This window comes from Amphiura filiformis, chromosome 5 (assembly GCF_039555335.1).
Source record: "Amphiura filiformis chromosome 5, Afil_fr2py, whole genome shotgun sequence".
NCBI classification, from domain to species: Eukaryota; Metazoa; Echinodermata; class Ophiuroidea; order Amphilepidida; family Amphiuridae; genus Amphiura; species Amphiura filiformis.
Window position 1 is genome coordinate 4669206 of NC_092632.1, and position 22299 is coordinate 4691504.

A 22299-nucleotide genomic window follows, 5' to 3' on the forward strand; every position below is an offset into this window, starting at 1 on the left:
AGCATCTATTTCTTAGATAATAAAGATCGTGTAAAGGAGATGAATTTCTTTCTTTATTTTCTTTTCTTTTCCTTTTTTTCGTTTTTATAGTGCCTTTTTTCTTCTTTTTTTATTCAAGAAAGCTGCTTTGTCTTTTGAACCCTGTTTTGTTTTTTGGATGTTGCTGCACATAATAAACAGTTTTAAACAATCAATTTATTTCTATCAATTAGATTTGTTCAGTTCATCTTAATTTCTTTGGATTTCGTTTTTTTCTTTCCCTTTCTTTCTTTCTTTCTTTCTTTCCTTTCTTTCTTTTTTCGTTTGCATGATCAGGCTATAGGGGTCCGACGCATAAATGACATCTATCTTAAAGGAGTATTTCGTGATCCTAGTATCATCTTTTTATGACATTTTTTAGTAGACATGGTAGATATGCTTGAAAAAATCTTATTCCCAAAATTTCAGTTGATTCCGATTTTGCATTATGCGAGTTATGCGAGTTATGCATGACTATGTACTGCTCCATAGGCCACTGTTGTAATTTCGTTCTGGTACACCAGAACGTAATTCAAAATTGACGATATTTTTGCTAGACGAATTAAATCTGCAAGAATTATTTTTTGGAGATAAACATTATGTAGCCAGAGGTTTCCAGTGGTATAAAAAATCATTTTTTTGAGAAAAGTGAGGGGCTAATAATAATAATAATAATAATAATAATAATAATAAAAATAACTTTATTTATACACGGTAAAACATGTTCAATACAATATTGATCTTCCACATGTCCGTGTGGATATTAAAACATTACTAAAATATAAAATATAAAAGTTTGTTAAAAGATAATTATAATGCAAAATGTACATAGACTAATACAATATTTCACTAAGAGACAAACAATTTATAATAAATGAATATGATAAAATAATCTGCATTCATCCTCATATCATTGTTATTCTTCTTATTATTATTATCATATTATTATCATTATATTATATTATTAAATAAACTTTGTTTATATTATTAACATTGTTATTATTATTATTATCATATTATTATTATTATCATCATATTATATTATTAAATTAACTTTGTTTATATGTTTTGTGTTACTCCCCATTGGATGTTGTGTCATACTTTCATTGTTTTTAATTTTATCCATTGCTTGTTGACACTTGTATCCTTTTGGATCCATCCTTTGGTCGTCAGTTGGAACAAATTTTCACTGTTTTTATACATATTATAATTAATAATTAAATATAAATTTATTATTATTATTACTATTTATTATTATTACTATTTTTATCATTGAATTCTAATTATTTCATTATTTTGGGTAAGCCTGCTGCTAAAATATCTGGCCTGTAATATATACTGAGAAAAAAAATCGTTCCTCTATTTTGTTATAAAATATCCTTTCTTTCCTTCCTTCCCGGGTTTATCATGACTTAATAAGTGCATGCCCGACGGCCCCAGCACTATAAACATACTACGCCGCACCGCCGGGAGTTCAAGCAATCGATCGTGCATCAATCAACAGCAGCACAATACCCGCGGTATAAAAAGGGGGCGAAAGTGCACGGGTGCGAAATAGAAAGGGGGCGAAAGTGCACGGGTCCGAAATTGAAAGGGTGCGAACCGTCCAGCATTCCTTTAAACAACGATCAGCTCATCAGGGCAACGATGACTGCTGCAGCTGCATTTGATAATAGTATTTCACAATTGCTTTCACCGAGAGCATTTCTTGGAAGAAATCAGCGCAATGAATACCTTAAGAGTAAGTTATATCGGTAGGCTGCTGTTACTTATGAATTTCAATAGCTTTTTTTAGTCAGAATATTTCAGTCCAGACCATTGAATTTAAATATACAAAAATACAAAATGGCATATCAATTATCATGCATGCATGATATAATAAGCATTGCCATGTTGCCATACAGCCATGTGATATACAGCGCTTGCTCTCGCAAGTTGAAGGAACAAGCCTACATGTCGCTGGTCCGACCACATCTTGAATACACATGTCCAGTCTGGTCTCCATACCATCAAAAAGACATCAATAAAATTGAAAACATACAGAGGCAGGCTGCAAGATTCGTCCTCCACCGATACAGACGGCAAGACAGTGTTTCATCGAATGCTGGACGGTTCGCACCCTTTCAATTTCGGACCCGTGCACTTTCGCCCCCTTTCTATTTCGCACCCGTGCACTTTCGCCCCCTTTTTATACCGCGGGTATTGTGCTGCTGTTGATTGATGCACGATCGATTGCTTGAACTCCGGCGGTAAAGCGGCGTAGTATGTTTATAGTGCTGGGGCCGTCGGGCATGCACTTATTAAGTCATGATAAACCCGGAAGGAAGGAAAGAAAGGATATTTTATAACAAAATAGAGGAACGATTTTTTTTCTCAGTATATATTACAGGCCAGATATTTTAGCAGCAGGCTTACCCAAAATAATGAAATAATTAGAATTCAATGATAAAAATAGTAATAATAATAAATAGTAATAATAATAATAAATTTATATTTAATTATTAATTATAATATGTATAAAAACAGTGAAAATTTGTTCCAACTGACGACCAAAGGATGGATCCAAAAGGATACAAGTGTCAACAAGCAATGGATAAAATTAAAAACAATGAAAGTATGACACAACATCCAATGGGGGAGTAACACAAAACATATAAACAAAGTTAATTTAATAATATAATATGATGATAATAATAATAATATGATAATAATAATAATAATAATGTTAATAATATAAACAAAGTTTATTTAATAATATAATATAATGATAATAATATGATAATAATAATAAGAAGAATAACAATGATATGAGGATGAATGCAGATTATTTTTATCATATTCATTTATTATAAATTGTTTGTCTCTTAGTGAAATATTGTATTAGTCTATGTACATTTTTGCATTATAATTATCTTTTAACAAACTTTTATATTTTATATTTTAGTAATGTTTTAATATCCACACGGACATGTGGAAGATCAATATTGTATTGAACATGTTTTACCGTGTATAAATAAAGTTATTTTTATTATTATTATTATTATTATTATTATTATTATTAGCCCTCACTTTTCTTTAAAAAAAATGATTTTTTATACCACTGGAAACCTCTGGCTACATAATGTTTATCTCCAAAAATAATTCTTGCAGATTTAATTGCCTAGCAAAATATCGTCAATTTGAATTACGCTCTGGTGTACCAGAACGAAATTACAACAGTGGCCTATGGAGCAGTACATAGTCATGCATAACTCGCATAACTCGATAATGCAAAATCGAATCAACTGAAATTTTGGGAATAAGATTTTTCAAGCATATCTACCATGTCTACTAAAAATGTCATAAAAAGATGATACTAGGATCACGAAATACTCCTTTAAGATAGATGTCATTTATGCGTCAGACCCCTATAGCCTGATCATGCAAACGAAAAAAGAAAGAAAGGAAAGAAAGAAAGAAAGAAAGGGGAAAGAAAAAACGAAATCCAAAGAAATTAAGATGAACTGAACAAATCTAATTGATAGAAATAAATTGATTGTTTAAAACTGTTTATTATGTGCAGCAACATCCAAAAACAAAACAGGGTTCAAAAGACAAAGCAGCTTTCTTGAATAAAAAAAAAGAAGAAAAAAGGCACTATAAAAACGAAAAAAAGGAAAAAGAAAAGAAAAATAAAGAAAGAAATTCATCTCCTTTACACGATCTTTATTATCTAAGAAATAGATGCTATATTACATTATTGACATCTTCGAAGTTCAAACATCCCGCCTTAAAATTGTCGGCATATTAAGCAGATTAAGATATAAGATGTGCCGTGGTGTTAATAAAGCATCGTCATAATGAGTCCGTGATTGACAGGCCAGTAAATAAAATGAATCATGAACACACATAAATGTCAATCATTTACAATGCAGAATTGATAGCATTTTTCCACAAATTTGTTTATTTACTTTATGTTATTTATTAAAACCATATTTATACAGGGCTACCTTTCAGATAAATCTGCTATTACAAGGGGATCAGTGTCATAAAAACAATATACATAACAATTTGTAGAATTATACATAAGCCCTATATATGTAAGAATTTTTTAAAAACATAAAAATGCATAAACATCAAAAAAATCATACATCAAATATATCAAAATTCATTAAAAGTATTGACATTTCTTTGTTTTATACAATTTACGTAACACTTGTAGAAATATATATTAAATTAATTAAGAACACAGACAAAATACATCATTCATTAAAAGACATAAAAGTTAAAACATTTGGTTCATTATTTACATTTCTCATTAAAACGAACAGAAAACTGTCCTGATTAATAATATTTTACGATCGACGTCAAGAGGCATATGGCACTTTTGCGTGTCTGTTTACGGTACCCTACCATTGATTGGACCCACACCATACCCGGCGCTTTCGCGTAAGTCATTCATTACATAATGGGTTGAAGGAGTCACACTTTATACAATCACGCGGCCGCGGGGCCCGGAGACTTGTCAAGCGATGGATCCGGTACGGGTGTGTTCTGGGGCGAATATATGCGTGCTACTGCCGAGTCACCGGAGGCTACCATTGCATTGATTGAACCCATGTCACGCCCGCGCTTTTCGCAGACTAGTGGCAGGTAATACTCATGGTGAAGAAAGGTGGTGAAAGTCGGCACAGCATTATCGCAAAGCTGCTGCAGGCATTTGTTTTGCTTTAAAGCATTTGTCTTTGAGAAATTTGCTAAATATTTTTTTTTTTTTAGTGTCATGTCAAAGAAGATCAATTCGCAACATAAAGATGGGATAAAATTATAAATTATAAGCCATCATATTTTTGGCCATATCAATATTAGGCCCTATAAATTTTATACTTTATAGGCCATAAATAATTGAATACTAAATTATATAGCCTATTATAAAGTACTAATAAGGTAACATAATTCTAATAACAATAATATAATAATAATTAATATAATAATAATAATAATAATAATAATAATAATAATAATAATAATAATAATAATAATAATAATAATAATAAAATAAAAATAATTAATAGGCTTAAAATAAATAAAATAGAAATGAAATAAAATAAAATAGGCCTAAGTAAAACAAAATAACAAATCAAAAACATAATGAATACCAATCTTTAGTCGAAGCACATGTAATATATCGTAATAATATAGGCCTATTAAATTCAATCGAACCGGAGAGGCCATCAACATACTATTTGCTTTTGTACACGCTGAACCCAGTACCGTACTGCAAACACAGACAATCAACACTCAAAAGTCAACCAATACTATACACATACAACACCCCACTGTACCGCCGGGAGTTGAAGCGATCGATCGTGCATCATCAATCAACAGCAGCACATTACCCGCGGTTTAAAAGGGGGGCGAAAGTGCACGGGTGCGAAATTGAAAGGGGCGAAAGTGCACGGGTCCGAAATTGAAAGGGTGCGAACCGTCCTGTTTCCGCTTTCATCAATGCTTCAAGAATTACAATGGGTCTCCCTCGAGCAAAGGCGAAAAACATCCAGTCTCATCCTCATGTACAAGATATGTAACAACCTTGTGGCAGTCAACCCAGCTCTCTACATGACTCCAATGCTTCCATCCTCTACAAGAGCCTACCATCCCAGTAAATTCAATCCACTACCAGCCCGTATCCAGCTCTTCAAAGCTTCGCTTTTCCCCACAGTGACAGTCGCCTGGTGGAATTCTCTACCAGTGAGCACCTTGTCTTCTCCAACTTACGAGGTGTTCAGGGAGCAGTTACTGGTTCAATGTAATTCCAGGTCCATTTTACTCGCACTTTGTATATATCGGCACCTTCATTACCTGCACTGCACGGGAGCAACAAGTTTTCTTCCTTGGCACTACATCCAAACTTATGGACCTTGCCAAGTATTTACGTAGAGGTAGAGGTAGAGGCTTATAGAAGGAGGTTTGGGTAATAGGGTTAGTTTTGGGTTAGGGTTTTATCATTTAGTTGAATAGAATTTTGCAATCTCATTGCATTGGTCACTCAAACACCACTTGGATAAAAATCTGTATAATATTAATAATTTTTTCCAGGTTCCTTTGTCAGCGTTAACCATCGCGTATATATATGTGCGCGACGTCAAGCGTGTGCATTGGACCTTGTGCAAAATAATATGCGCTGGACAGCAGTGTTCGAAATAAGTGGTTGTCCTGTTGTCCGGGACAACCAAAATGAATGTCGGACAACCAAAAATGCTGTAGGCAGTTGTCCGAAGGACAACCATAAAAATGTGCACCGCTGTTACTGAGTAAGCTTATATAAAATGCATTGCATAAATCTTGAAATGTTCAAAAGAAATCATGACCAAAAAATGTTGGTGGTTGTAGTAAAAAACTCCCCTAAAGTTGTAGCCAATATTTTATACCTAACCTTGGCCATGTGCATGTATTGGTATTCGTTTATAATGTAAACAGCTGGCTTGGACAAATATATTTGATATTTTATTAGCAACAAGGTGAGTTTGGAGAAAGTGTATGATGTGTGAATACTTACTGTCTGTTCAATTAGCTTAGATTCTTGAATTTTTAAGATATTTGAAAAAATAAATAATTGTGGCCAAAGTCATCAAAGAAAATTGTTAGCACAGCCTTAGACCTAACGTGGTTTATACTTTTCAAATTCCAAAGTTCAATTTAAAACCCCATTTCTTTTCAATTTTGCCTCATTTTAGGCAGTTACTTGGGTCCACCATAAGGGTTCGCGACCTTTTTACAAATCGAGTGGGACGGTCCATTCTCAACTTAGGGCATAGAATAGACCCTATCCAATTTGGCAAAACAATCTGTCCACCAATGCCATTCCAATTGTTATATCGTTCCGGTTATTGGATAGGTTCTATAGGTGATGATGGTCAACCGGTTTTTGTTACACGAAATTATATGGCACGATTACGTTTTATGCATAACATTATTCTGAGCATTATTTATTTTCCTAAACAATGACATTAAAATTATGGATTTCGCTCTCATTTCAACTGGTTTACAATGTAACTTGAGTTTTGTTTAATACCATCATTCCTTCCCAAGAATACCAGCTTTCGCTTGACATTTTCAGATACAGTGACTTTACAAGAATTGTTTTCTGTAACCTGATTGTTTTAAATAATATTTTCTGGTACAAAAATTCTTTTGTTTCCAAATGTCCTTCTCATACAAACAAAACGAAATTACAAATTGAAAATAAATGTGTAATTTTATAGTAGGCCTACAGGCCTACACCTTCTCAGACCAATTCAGTAAAAAAAAAAAAAAAAAAAAAAAATAAAAACAAACAAACAAACAAACAAACAAACAAACAAACAAACAAACAAACAAACAAACAAACAAACAAACAAACAAACAAACAAACAAACAAACAAACAAACAAACAAACAAACAAACAAACAAACAAACAAACAAACACACACACACACACACACACACACACACACACACACCCCACCCCCACACACAAGGAATGTATTTATATATATAAGCTGGGCATATTTTAGAACAGCTTAGTTCATAAATAATAATGTAATGTTTCAACAGTAGGGTTTCAACACAAATTAGGCATACTGGCAAATATATAGCTATTTTGATGGACAAGACTTCCTGATACGGATGGTCGAATAAATACTATCTCAGCGCATTATGACATTCGTCCCCATTGCTCTAAATGGATTGATTCAACAAAGTTTATGGTACCCGACGTTCTACGGCTTTTTATAAAAATATCGCGGGAAAACACCAAAATTGAAAAGAAATGGGGTTCTAAACTGAACTTTAGAATTTGAAAAGTATAAATCACGTTAGGTCTAAGGCTGTGCTAACATTTTTCTTTGATGACTTTGACCACAATTTTCTATTTTTTCAAATATCTTAAAAATTCAAGAATCTAAGCTAATTGAACAGTAATATTGGCGGCTGTGTACTGTTTTTTAAACTAATTGCAACTGCAACTAAAGCATATAAATTTCGGACAACCCAAAATATTTTCGGACAACCAAAACATTTGTTGAGGTTGTCCGGTGGACAACCTCAGAAAATTTCTTAATTCGAACGCTGCTGGACAGCTAGCTAGCTGTACGCTTAATTTGTAAAAGGAAATCTGAATAACATACCTGCGTACGTACCGGTGCCCCAGGCCTCATTAATATACAGGCAGGTACTAATATACAAATATATACTGCCATGAGAGGTTCTGGTTAAAACTATGGGCCCGAGGTGAGATCAATATTACTATTTTCCTGAGGGGCGCAGCCCCAAAGGAAAATAGTATTAATTGATCTCAACGAGGGACCATAGTTTTAACCAGAACTTCGAATAAAGGCAGTATATATTTGTTTTATATACTTCATTAATATGTTCTTTGTTCATTGATTGGTTAAAAGAAAATTATTTGACGTTTTGACTCTCCAGCTTCTATCCTGAGTGTACAGCACGTCCAATTTAAGCACAACCTATATTTTTCCCTTCCAAAAATCGAATAGGCTAAAATCGGGCTAACCAATTACAGCAGCGCTAAATCACGCTATGGCAGTTTCTCAAGGTGCGTGAACTGTTCCGTCAAGATCAAATGCGCGCACGCCGAAGGCATGGTCAAAAGTACTATTTACGGCTTGGAGGTACTATTTTACGGCTCATCCGGGACATTGCAAATACTATTTACGGCTTAGAGGTACTATTTACGGATAGGAGTACTGATGGTAGAACTATTTTTGGTCATGTGATCCACTTTTAACCAATCAATGAACAAGAATATATTAATGAAGTATATAATATTTCCTGTATTACCTGAGAGTCGTAATGCGTAACACGCGCGCGTCTGCGTAACATGACTCACACAAAATCCCAAGACTTGCACGCATACTTCACATGCGGCATGGCTGCACTGTTAAAAAGTATGGAAGAAACTGCAGTCATGGCCTATTCTCTCGGTCGGGGCCACGTAACATCCATTCAATGATTCATGTAGGTATGAGAGGCAAACCTTAGTTAACACATTTGCTGGTCAGCCAAATTCGCCCAGACCGGGGCCCAAACACAATACATATATGTATAGAACAGATTGGACAGGCTGGTCAAGGAAACATACCGGGGTATGTTTTCTATGCTTCACTTGACCCAAATATATGATTTTTTATGGTGATATGTCAATCGCACATGGAATTTTAGAGGGATTTTGATAGCAATTCCATTAAAAAAAGCTGCTATCATCATGAGACTAAGATCTAGCACCGAAATGCTGTTTTGGGGAATTTTGCTAGCTTTTGCTTGCAGAATCTTTTTGATGAAAGTCAATCTTTGACAAGATGTAACTTTGCTACAGAAAGTGCTATCACAAAAAGGTTTTCAGTTTTGGCTTTCTTTACTCAAGGGCTTTAATTTGATATATAAAATGATACAGTTTGATGGCAAATTTGAATTCACCTAGCATACCGAATTCATGCATTGGAGTGAAAACAACTTATGGCATATTTTTATTTGCAGAGAGTTGAACCTGGCACAATAGTGTGATAGCTTGTGATACACTCCAGAGTTCAGTGAATGCGAATGTTGTTTTCACTCCAGTGCTATTGTCAGCCGGTTCATGCCCGGATGTCCGACCGAGAGAATAGACATTTTAGTAAGATTATCAAACTAAATTCCTTCAGCAAAGTTTACGAATAAAGTCGGAAGATAATAAAATCATGTTCACTAAAGGATAAAATGGTTACCCCCTGTTTGTTATCCCCTGTTTTGTTCTCACGAACAAATAGTATTACAAACCTGACTCCTATTAAGCGCTGTAAAACAACAACTTCCCATTGGGCATATATGCCATGTTGTACAATGTGTATTAGGTTCATCTGGATTGTCATTTAACACTATTTGATGGGAATTCATAATCAAATCAATACCCAGTGGGCACAGGTTAGGATTTCGACGTTGAATCAACGTTGATACAACGTCGAAGTTTCAACCTAACCTGATTTCAACCTAGAGGTAAGTTGAAATCGGGTTGAATTTTCAATGTTGAATCAGCGTTGAATTTTCAACGTTGATACAACATTGAATTTTCAACCTGATTTCAACTAACTGCTAGGTTGAAATCGGGTTGAAATCAGGTTGAACTCCATCAGGTTGAAGTCCATTTGCAAATACAACCTGATTTCAACGTCAGGTGTGCCCACTGGGTATTTTGGTGACAGTTTCATGCTGCTAGTACGCAGCACTTCATCAGACTGGCAACCTTGCTTCTTCTTTCCTGAAGTTGCTGCCGGTGGTGGTGCTAGAAGCTGGTCGAAAATATCACATCATGGTGGCATTGTTTACATTTTGAGAGCGTGCAGAGCGTAAACACAGAAGTGGGGTTCTGATTGGCAGAATCAATCGTCTGACAATCATAGCAACAGACTGATAATCTGATTGCCCTAGACTCAGTACACCGGTCGATCTTACCGCTTCGATGTTGATTAAGATACTTCTTGCATCGATCCCGAGATGCGGAAAAACCAATAGTCATTTTGTCCCACATAAATGAATAAATAACAAAACCCCGATCCTCGAGTGGACTCACCCATTCGGTGACGCCACACACGATAATCACCCCTTATCCTCCTTGGTTTCTAGATGCGATCGACGTGTGGATTTTTCTTTACCAACGCTCAGTATCATTACGCACCAAAGGACGAGATATACAGTTTGTTTGTTACACTGAGGTAAAAACCAACCAGTATAGTCGCTAGGAGATAGTTTTGACGACATTTTTCGGCAAGAAAAGTGACAAAACGATCCAAAACTTAGCTTGTATGTGTGTTTCCGCTCATATACGGGACACACGCCAAAATGGCCGCCTTAGGACGCCATTTTATTTTTGTTCTCACGTAAAACAACTATAACAGACTAGTAAGTTACAATAGATGTTTGTACAGTACTGTGTATACATGTATGGTGAGTGATTATCGCTATGTTTATGGTGTGCTCTATCGTTATATCTTTCAGTACGCGTCTGATGACGCCGTGTTACTGCTAAGAGTTCGGTGGGTTTCCGAAGGGACCAGCCTGACAAATCTTCCCCAAAAGGTTTTCAGTTTTTCATCCCTTTGTATATATATTTTATATCATACCACTACATCAGCGTCAGCCACTGTGCGTGTGGGTCTGTTTATTGGGCTTGAGCTTGTGTTCGGGGGTAGTGCTGTACGCTCCCCGATTACCACAATGTCTAGGCCTTGTCAATCATGCCCTTCCCTTGTACCAGAGTGGGACCCGCATCCACTCTGCTACTCCCACAGGGATTGCTCTAAATCAAATAAGTGTGCTTCCTTTTGCATAGGCTTATCGGACATCCACTTCGAGGATTTAGAAAGTAGCGCTTCGCTTAGGTCTTCGACACAGACAGAAGACGAAGACTAAGAAACAGAAGCCTACAGGTAAGATTGATATGGTAGGTACTAGCGAGGCAGGCAAGGGCCACGCTAAGGTAACCTCTGGGGCTCCGGTCCCGGGCAAGCAGGCGGACCCTCCGGGACTGCTAGCGAGCCCGAAGGCCTAGCAGCCAGCGAAAGCACTGACTTTACGCCTAAGCTAGTAGCAGGCAGCAGGGCGGTACTTGCCCCAACAGGCGAGCACCAGTCAACCAGTGAGATCTCTAGCGAGCTTCTTGCAGGTGGACACCCGCCTATTGCTGGCTTAACGAGCGGTCTAGCACCCGCGAAGTAGCCGGCGACGGACAGTATGCCAAGGGTACCCGGCTTGCCTGGGTTGAATCCTAGCATACAGCGTGCAGCGGACTTGCCTCGGCCGGTCTCAGCACGCAGCGTGCCAGTGGAACCCGGGCTTGCCTGGGTTGATCCACGGCACGCAGCACGCCTTTCGCTCCCGCAAGGGTCGAATGAAAACGTGCATGGGTTTAGCAGAGACGATACCGGGGCTAACGCTTCAGGTGTAGTCTTAGCAGAACCACCTGGGGTTGTCACACGGCAGCGATCCATGGTGGGACCGCCGAGTGATTCCCTGGGCCTTGGAATGGCTGCCGGCTGTCCTCCGGGACTGGCTAGCGGCTATACCGGGGTTGGGCTCGCAGTCTCTCACGGGACAGCGACCCAAGTGCAAACAGTGGCAGCTACCGAGACGAGCTACGGCTTGACTTCAGTGGTAGCCACTATGCACGCGCCCAGAGCTGCCGTGAGTGGTCCGCCACACACAGCGACCTTGGGCGAGGCTCAAGAGGTTAGGGTAGGTAGTTTGAACAGCCTGGCTGATCAACAACCCACTTATGTCCTCGAGAGCCAGCAGAGCGTGGGTGATCCATTACAGTCAATGGGTCAATTACCCTCTTATGATCGATCACTATCTATTCAGCGGAGCATGGCTCCATTGATTGATACTGCCTATTCAGGTAGCGAGGTGACTGATCGAGGGTATACACGCCAGCTACCCGTGATACTAGGCAAGCTCCTTTTAGCCAAGGGACAGCCAGTATAGCGGGTACCCATACACACGGCTTGATCCTCTAGCGGGAACGCTGTGAGGCATGGGTACAGTGGTATGCGCAGCCGGAGCCCTACCGGGCACCTACGCTACAACCACGCAGGTACCGCAGTACTGTCCTGGTTACCACAGTCTCTGTGGCAACAGGGGGAGGCGGTACTGGTACTGCTGCTTCCATGGGGTTTCCCTGGTGGCGGATCCTTTCAGGGTCAGCTACCAACAGGGTATGCCCCGTGGTATCCGCCGCAGGGTGGTTTCTTCCACGGTCTTCCACCGTGGCAAGTGCCGCCTAGCGTTGGGCAAGCAGTACCACCAGTTGTTACCCAACCCGGCGGCGAGTGGCTAACCCTGATACAGCTCAGGGTAGGCCGCACACTGCTATGGCTAGGGCGACAGCAGCGAGCGTCGGGATCCCGGGTGCTATAGCTAGCATCTCGGGTCTAGCGGGAGTACTCCCTCTTCTGCTGGTGTTCAGTTGGCTAGCCACACGGTGGCGACACCTCCCTGTCCACCTTCAGATGCCTGTCATCAGATCTCTTCCTCATCAGAGAGTGAGTCAGAGTCTGAAGGCGAGGGAAAGGAGTCGGAAGATGAAACCAGTAGCGACTCACAGTCTGTTGAGACTGTGCAGCTAGCTTCAGGTATCCTTCCCCGCTTCCCCGTGAGGAACTCGCTAGCAATGGTCTGCCTGCGGACACCGCTGAGGTGATGAGCCGTGTGGCCCAAGGTTTGGGCCTGGCTTTCTCTCAGGAGGAGTCCGTTCAGGAGGACCAGGGCATCTTTTCAGTAGGATGCCCAGCTAGCGCTCCACACAAGGGTCGCCTCGCACTTGCATTCCCCGGCGGACCTCAAGGGTAGGTTTCAGAGGGCTGTCAGGCTCGCTGGAGCTTCGACGCCGCGTGCTTGCACGCTTCCACTGCGTGTGTCGCAGGAGGACTACGAAACCTACCTCAGGGTCCCTGACATGGATCCAGACGTTGCCAAGCGCCTGCCGCTAGCGGCTAAGGCGCACGGGTCGTTCTCCCCCCAGTGGGAGGAGGAGCTAAAGCTCATCGATAAGCGAGCACGCCGCTTATCAGAGTCTCTAGTGTCGCTACCACGCTTGCCGAGCACCTCGGTAGGAAGGTAGCGAACCACCACGGGCAACGCCGAACTTCTTCCGCGAGGTTAATCTGTTAGCGGTGCTAACAGCTAACCTCAACGAGAGTTCTATGGGCCTAGCCCATAGGATGTCATCTCGCCGCCGGGAGAATGCCTGTCTGTCCCTCCAGTCAACTTACGGCCCCGACTTTGCTGATGCAATGAAGAAGTCAGACTCGGTGGGACAGGGGCTACTCTTTGGACAGGCCTTTTGCGCTACGGTTGAGGACCGGGCAAAGAAGGCCACCAATGAGAGCACTCTGAAGAAGTCGGAGGCTGCCCTGACCAAGGGGAGGGCAGTAAGGCGAAGAAGAAGCACAAGAAGAAGAAGTCTTCTAAGCGTTCTTCAGCGCCAGCTCCGCTTCAGCAGGACGCCGCACCACAGACTACACCCGAGCCCGAGGCTACTCCAGCACCTCCCAAAAAGACTGGGAAGCGCAAGAGTAGTGCTGGACCAGATGGCAAGCCCCCTAAGAAGAGCCGTTCTTCTAAGGGTGGCAAACCAGATCGGTCCTGAGGGCACGGCGGTCGACAGTCCATGCCGGCAGGTTTGACTTCCCACAGGGATTCCCCTGTGGGCGGCAGCTATTGCATTACGCCCAGAGATGGCATGCCATCTCACCGGGCGCCTGGGTATTGTCAGTGGTCAGTGGGGGTTACAGGCTGGAATTTACCAGCCACCCTCGTGCGCCTGCACGATTCAGAGGTCCACGGTAGTGCCGCCAGACGGCCCCCAGCGTCGGGCACTACTGTCAGAGATCACTCAGCTTCTCACGGCAAGCGATTGTCCCGGTCTACCCCCCTTTCACCAAGGGTTTTTGGAGCACGCTTTTTCTGGCTCCAAAGAAGACCGGCGATTGAGGCCCATTCTGAACCTCAAGCCGTTGAACGAGTTCATCAGGCCCAAGAGGTTCAGAATGGAGACTCTCGCTGCGGTGCTAGCCTGCCCCATCAAGGGTATGTGGGCGGCATCGCTAGATCTCTCGGACGCATATCTGCATGTTCCGATCGCACCTCAAGATCAGAGGTTTCTACGCTTCAAGGTGCAGGGTCAAACTTACCAGTTTCGATGCCTGCCATTCGCTTGTCCACCTCCCCAGAGTGTTTACACTCCTGGTCAGGGCGGTGGCAGCGTACCTCTGAAGCGCAGGGGAGTCAACATGTGTTGCTACCTGGACGATTGGTTCATTTACGGACGCACCCCACTGGAGACACAGTGTCTCGTGGAGTTAGTAGTCCGTGCGGTGCGGACCTGGGATTTCTGATCAACGTCAAGAAATCCAATTTGGTCCCGACGCAGACACCACTATTCTTAGGGGCCCAGATCAACCTCAAGGAGGGATCGCGGCGCCTCACCCGAGAGGGTGACGAACATGGCGAGGTGTGCCCGACTCTTGGCCGAGTCAGAGGGAGCACCCGCTGTGGCATGGATGAAGGTTTTGGGCCTTATGGCCAGTATGGTAGACCTCGTGCCGCACTGCCGCTTTCACATGAGGCCTATACAACTACACCTTCTAGCCTTTTACAGGCCCAGTCGTCACCCAATATCCTCGCGGTTCCGATGTCGGAGATCGCGCGAGAGAACTCTGGTGGTGGACCCATCAGCCCAATTTGACTCAAGGTGTCAGGTTCCCTGCACCAGCGGTGCGTCCCGTAGTGACGACCGACGCGTCAAAACTGGGCTGGGGGCCACATCCACGGGACTCAGTCTCGGCCTATGGTCGGCCACGGAGACGGAGTTCCATATCAACCTTCTCGAACTTTGGGCAGTGGAGAGAACTCTCCAGCATTTCGAGAAGGTGATCGTGGGATCTCATATCGTTGTCCAGCGGACAACACAACCGTGGTGGCCTACCTCAACAGACAAGGGGGCACAAGGTCACCACGGTTGTGCCTGCACGCACTACGCCTGATAGGGTGGTGCAAGGCCAGGCAGATTACGTTGAGAGCGATGCACATAGCGGAGTCACCAACATCCTCGCGGACGATCTGTCACGAGGAAAGGTGTCGGGACCTACAGAATGGTCCCTTGCTCCGCAGGTCGCCCAGACGATCTTCGAGGTGATGTACCACCCTCGATAGATTTGTTCGCATCTCATCGCAATCATCAGCTGCCGGTGTACTGCTCGAGGGTCGCAGACCCACAGGCATTCGCCGTGGACGCTCTGTCCGTGAGACTGGGGAGGAATGACTGCTTACGCTTTCCCCGATCTCGCTACTCGCAAGGGTGGTGACCAAGATCGGGAGGGAGGATTGCAACGTCATTCTGATAGCACCGTTCTGGCGAAACACCTGTGGTTTCGACCGATGGTGGATCTACTAGCGGCACAGCCGCGAGTACTCCCCGAGTTACCAAATCTACTCCGGATGCCCGGAGGAGAGGTACCAAGTCTACCACTAGAGCACCTGCAGTTAGCTGCATGGCCCTTATCAGGGAACGTCGGCGGAGGGAGGCTTTTCATCAGAAGCTGCTTCTCTCATCGCCGGGGTAGACGAGAGTCTACCCTCCGTCACGTATAGTCAGCGTTTGGCTCCCTACTACGCAGGGTGGGATGAGAGAAACACATCTCCCACTAGAGCCTCTGGGCCTGTAGTGTCAGATTTTCTGACAGAAAAGTTCAGGTCAGGACTTCAGCAGGCAACGATAGCCAACTATAAGTCAGCCATTCTCTCGATTCATCGAGGATTCAAGACGGGTCGACTATCAATTCAGATGGGTCCCTAAGTCTTCTTCTCGACGGTATGTTCAACGAGCGCCACTGAAAGGAAGGTGGTCCTCCATGGGACCTCAACACAGTCTTGGAGTATATTAAGGGTCCCCTTTGAGCCCCTGTCAAAAGCGACCCTTAAATACGTCCACTCTTAAGGCGGCCTTTCTTCTGGCGTTGGCTTGGACGGCGCTGCTCAGAGTTGCACGCAGTCTCAAGTCAGCCTCCAGATTACTAACAACGGGCGACGCTGTTTCTTCGCCTGGATTTCCTTGCACAAAATGAGCGAAGTACATTCCGACACTCGCCCCTCTTCCTCCCCAGTATTGGGCAGGGTTCGTCAATAGCCGAAGACAGGTTGTGGTGCCCGGGGAGGGCGCTACAGCACTACCTTGGCCGAACACAAACCTTAAGAGGGGCTCATGACCGCTTATTTATCACTCACGCAGAACCGCACGGTCCAGCCGCTAAACAGACTCTGGCACGGTGGCTGGTCCAGGTGTTGGTGGACTCGGGGCGGCAAAAGACGCCGCCCCAAGGCCCACTCAACCAGATCTATCTCATCTTCGTGGGCCTACCATAGGGGGTCCCCATAGAAGAGATTTGTCAGGCTGTGTCTTGGAAGAACCCGTCGTCCTTTTCCTCGGAAAAAAAAAAAAACGTAAACCAACGACCAGGCGATAAGTTCTCCAGGGCTATTCTGCGGAGATAATATGGTGGTTGGGTATCAGGTGTTTTATGGACAATCAGAATTCCAACATGGTAAGAACCAGTGTTTCTATTTTAACCACTGAACTTTCAGTTCAGGGTTTTTGTCTGTTCACGTAGTCTTTCTGTTTCCCGGCCGTGAGGGGGGGAAATAGTTTGACCTCGCGATTACCATGCTACCCACTCTCCCGATCCTTATCAGATGCTGGCCAATCTTGTACCTCCATCCGTCGGTTACTTGCTAGATCGATCTTTCAGATGTTGATGCAAGAAGTATCTTAATCAACATCGAAGCGGTAAGATCGACCGGTGTACTGAGTCTAGTCCCAAACAAAATGTTTGGTAGACTCATAACCGGTCTTGATCTTACCTTTCCGATGTTGATTATCCCGACTCGCCGCCCCTACAAGTTTGGCCGAGTAGGGGCTGCCCAAGTCGGATAGGGGGTGATTATCGTGTGTGACGGCACCAAATGTGTGAGTCCACTCGGGGTATCTGGGGGTTTTTGTTATTTATTCATTTATGTGGGACAAAATGACTATTGGTTTTTTCCGCATCTCGGGATCGATGCAAGAAGTATCTTAATCAACATCGGAAAGGTAAGATCGCACCGGTTATGAGTCTACCAAACATTTTTGTTTGGGACTATTATAAGTCCAAACGTTGGTCGATTTGAGATCCTAAGCACACTCAGCTACTAAAATTAGCCAGCACTAAAATTGCTGGCTATAAGTTACCCTTATTTCAATCAAATATAGGTTATGTTACTGCCAGTAATCTCATTATGTTTAGATAGAAAAAGCCTTTTGATGGTCACACAAACACAAATGAACAAACGAACACACAACATTTCCTTATTTATTTGCAAACAAATTGCAGCGATATGATTGAAAAAAATCATAAAAATTGAAACAGTCAAAGAACAATGATTTTTTTGATACAGCCACATTTAGCATGTTTGAAACATTGCTGAACAATTATGCAGAGATAATACTTAAATCTTGAAATATAAATGCACACTTTGTATTTTCAGTTTCTTTCATTTTAACTTCAATCAAAATATCTGAAATCTAACTAGATGAAAAGAAAATAAGAAATCACTGACATGGTTGCAGATTTCGGTGTTTTTTTATTTTACATTTAAAAAAAACCAAGTATACAGAAAATGGTCTTTTATCAAAAAATTCAATTACTCTTAAATCGTGTCATTTCTTCTGTTTTTACTAAGTCACAAATTGTTTACAACTGCCCTATTTCAAAATATTTTCAAAATGTAGTTCCAGTATTGATCAATGTTATTGATATATCACCAGTCAAATATTCAGTCTCTCACACAGTTTGCATTTGTGCCAACAAAACGACAGAAATCACAAACATTTTGATGGATGACTAACAGGGATGACTAACAGGGAAGTTTTCAAGATTAATCTGGAATTCCAGATTTTTTTGTGTCCAAATTTCTGCACTTTTATTTATTTTCAGCCCGTTTTGGGGCTTTAGCTTAAATTTACACACTTTTTCCAGATATTTTCCAGATTTTCAGGTTTTTTTCTTCAGGCCTACCTACATCCCTGGACTAAAATTTGGGGAAAACACTGCCAGTTCACCTAAGAATATGAAATATTGCATTTACATGTGTACATGTAGAACCAGTCATTGTGAGTAGGATTTAATCTTTCACTAGAGAAGAGTCCTTTTCAGAGGGTCAACCTTACTAGTCTTCAGAACAACTAAATCAACCAGTCATACATTTGTCTTGGCATGAAAATGAGTTATATTTGTGCATGTTCATAAACCTATTATCTATGTGATTATCTTACAGCCATACCCCGAAGTCTTCACAGGATAACTTGTATATCTGAAGATGAACACTCAGTGTTGGGATCACAACGGGAACCAGGAGGAGTTCCACCATTTGCCTGTGGGTTTGGCAAGACATCAGATACGCTGCATATGTTAGCTACAGCTGATGAAGATGGTCATGTTTGTCTCTATGATACACAGGGGGTGTCAAAACTTGCTAAAGGTATGGTAATGTTTAGTAATGTGCCTGTCATAAATATATACCGACAGCTATGTAGCACTGGCAATAGGCAGCATTAAAGCATTAAAAGCCAGTAACACACTCACATGTTAAAATGCCTGTAAAATGGAAAGAAAAAAACAAACATCAAAGATCATGTGGTGTAGAGCCATTCTGGAAAATAGATAGGAATCTTTGAAATGGACTATTCCATTTGAAATCCATACACCTCCCCCTTTCATGGCCTTAATCTCCTATACACAGGGTGTAGATTTCAAATGGAGTTACCCATTTTGTATTAAGGTGCCAAGATTTGATCCTTTCTTGAATAATATCCATTTTCAGTCAACTAAATAATGAACTCTTTAACTTTGCAGAATGGGCAGCTCATAACAACGCTATATTTGATTTAAAGTGGGCTGACACAGAGCCGTGGGTAGTGACAGCATCCGGAGACCAGACTGCTGCATTATGGGATGTGAAGCGAGGCTGTAGGTTAGCTGTATTTAAGCAGCATAGTAGCAGCTTAAAATCGGTTTCATTCCGTCCAGGTGATCGTAATGTGTTTGCGACCGGTGCTAGGGATGGACGGATTATGATGTGGGACATCAGGTGCAATCATAAAGGTGGGTGAGCGGTTTTTTTAATTTACACTTTCCACCCCAAATGTGTGCAAAATATTTAGGTTGATACTCAACTGAACCAGATAGGAAAATACAGGATATTAACATAATGCCCTCCTTATTTCCACCAGAGGGACCACCAAGTTACCACACTCCTGTGAACACCATAGCTGATGGTCATGTACCTACCAGACCAACTACACCCAAACCTACCAAACGTCAGCGTCTGACACCCACTGCAAATTCAACCAAATCGAGTGTCACAGCTGTAGTCTTTAATGATGAGTTTTCCCTCATATCAGCTGGTGCAACAGAAAGGTAGGTTGTGGTTAAAGTCATGTTTGTAAGGATAAAAGTTGTGTACTTAGGCTTTTTTGTCTGTTGTAGTAATCCACAGCATTTTAGCTTCACCTCTGCATTGCGATTGTGATGTTTGGTGTGGTGGTGTTGATGTCTGTCATAATGTTATCAGGTTTGAACGCAAATAATGTGCTGCTTTGCTTTTTGATGTTGCTGTTTAAGTATAATCATAAGAAATAACCATAGATTTTTTATGTTTATTATATTTATGTTTCTTTGCCTTGTAGTACTATCAAAGTATGGGACATGAGGACAATCTACAAAAAATCCAGTAGAAAACCAGTTCCTAAATATGAGTATCCTTATTGTGGGACTAGCACACGCAACATTGGTAAGTTGATGCTGTAATTGTAAAGCAGCAGTGGTGTAGCTTTTCCAGACCAGAGGGCACAGAATTACAAATGTATCCAACAGTCCAAAAATGTTGACATCAAATGGCTCCAAAAACTTTCAGAAAAAATAGGATTATTTGACATTGTAAAAGTTTACATATCAGGGATGTTATAGATTTTACAATTTTTAGGCAATTTTCACCCAAAGTTTCTTGAAATTTGCTGATGGGTCAAGATATATCGACAGTAACACGCTTCTCCCAATACCCCCCTTGGCTGTGCCACTATATGTTTAACTGAGACAGTAAGGATGGTAAGCAGTTATTTAGTTGACTTCAATGGAGATGAACAAAAGATCAATTAATCTAATGAGTTTTACATCCCACCATTGCTCCAAATAGTGAAGCACAACAATGGACTATTCCAGGACACCCATTCAGGTAATCCCATTTGAAATCTACACCCCTGTGTGGGAGATTAAGGTCATGTCTTCCATAGGGGGTGTATTGATTTCATCTGGAATAGCCCAGTCTTTATTTGGTTGTATAATCATTTTGTTTTTCTTGCAGGCTTTTCTTCACTTATCCTCAACTCAGGTCGCTCTTGTGTGTATGCAAGTTGTACGGATGATGTCATCTATGCATTCAACTGCCTAGGAGTAAACAGGTACCCTGTGGCCTGCTATATGGGCCATTCCAACTCAACATTTTATGTGAAGAGCGCCTCTCAAGTGATGACACATTTCTTTTGAGTGGTTCTAGTGACAACAATGCCTATATCTGGAAGGTAAGGGAAGGCAACATTTTCTGACAATACAATGTATTTTCTAACCTTTTACAAAAACATTTGCTGATGTAATCAGTTTTTATGTAATTTGTTTTTACTTTTGAGAATGATTTTGAGGTGCTTTCTGCAAGCTAGTTTCATAGTAGATCTGTAGATGCAGTCAGGGTCTTTGAAAGGGTATGATGTTGTGAATGTAGAAAACATTTTTTTTAACCCAAACCACTATTTCAATTCAAATTTCAGGTGAACAATCCTAGTGAAGATCCAATTCAACTGACTGGTCACTCTGCTGAGGTCACAGCAGTGGCGTGGAGCCCTCTAGATTTCCCCAAGGTAATTTTTCTAGTTGTTTGTCTCTTTGATGGTTGTATTCACCATATGCACAAAGCCACCATCTTGTTACCAAAACAAGGTTCTCCACACAAACGTGTGTGCAAAAAGTACATAAATATTTAGTTTTTCCTGCTTCTCTAGCAATGCATTGATGACTGAATGCACACACAACAGTGACAATACAAGTAAAACCTTGTTGTCAGATGACCGTAGAATTTTAGGATAATCAATTTTTGTTGTTGCGAGAATTAATTCTCTGACGTGAAGCCTGAGTAGTGTAAATATAAGACTGTCATCAGAACCTGCTATGATTCAACACAGGACTGTCATGATTTTCTTATTTTAATTCCTTAGAAACGGTTTCATCTCATACTAACTCCTCAAATTGTCAACACATCTTTAAGAAAACAATCCTTTATTTTGCCCATGTTATATTTGATTGATTGTTCTGTTCCAGCTGGTAACATGTGCAGATGATAACAGTGTTAGAGTCTGGCATCTCAATAACCAGAGTGAGGAAGAGCTTGCTAAGAATGAAGACATTGTTGGAAAAACTGTCCAGGAAAAACCCAAGCAAAGGACACACAGTTCAGGTTAGTTTACAAATATAGGAAACCAAGAATCAAGCATTCCATTGTCACATCAAAAGGTCCCTAGTTAATATTTCAGTACCCAACATTGGCCATCTTCAGGCAATGCTAACTAACAGTATTTTTCAAGATTTGACAGAGGTGAGAAGTAGACACCTGACCTGTTGTGCTTGTGGT

The 22299-nt window shown here is 41.5% G+C and overlaps 1 protein-coding gene across 1 annotated transcript; it reads left to right on the forward strand.

The window, feature by feature from the left end:
* Nucleotides 1–1659: 1659 nt before the first annotated feature.
* Nucleotides 1660–22122, forward strand: LOC140152511 (denticleless protein homolog). The gene is made up of 8 exons (XM_072174851.1): nucleotides 1660–1759; nucleotides 18898–19101; nucleotides 19476–19724; nucleotides 19853–20039; nucleotides 20309–20412; nucleotides 20983–21199; nucleotides 21443–21532; nucleotides 21990–22122. Exons 1-6 carry the CDS (start codon nucleotides 1666–1668, stop codon nucleotides 21162–21164), a joined length of 1020 nt encoding a protein of 339 aa, XP_072030952.1. The 5' UTR covers nucleotides 1660–1665; the 3' UTR covers nucleotides 21165–21199; nucleotides 21443–21532; nucleotides 21990–22122.
* Nucleotides 22123–22299: the final 177 nt, after the last annotated feature.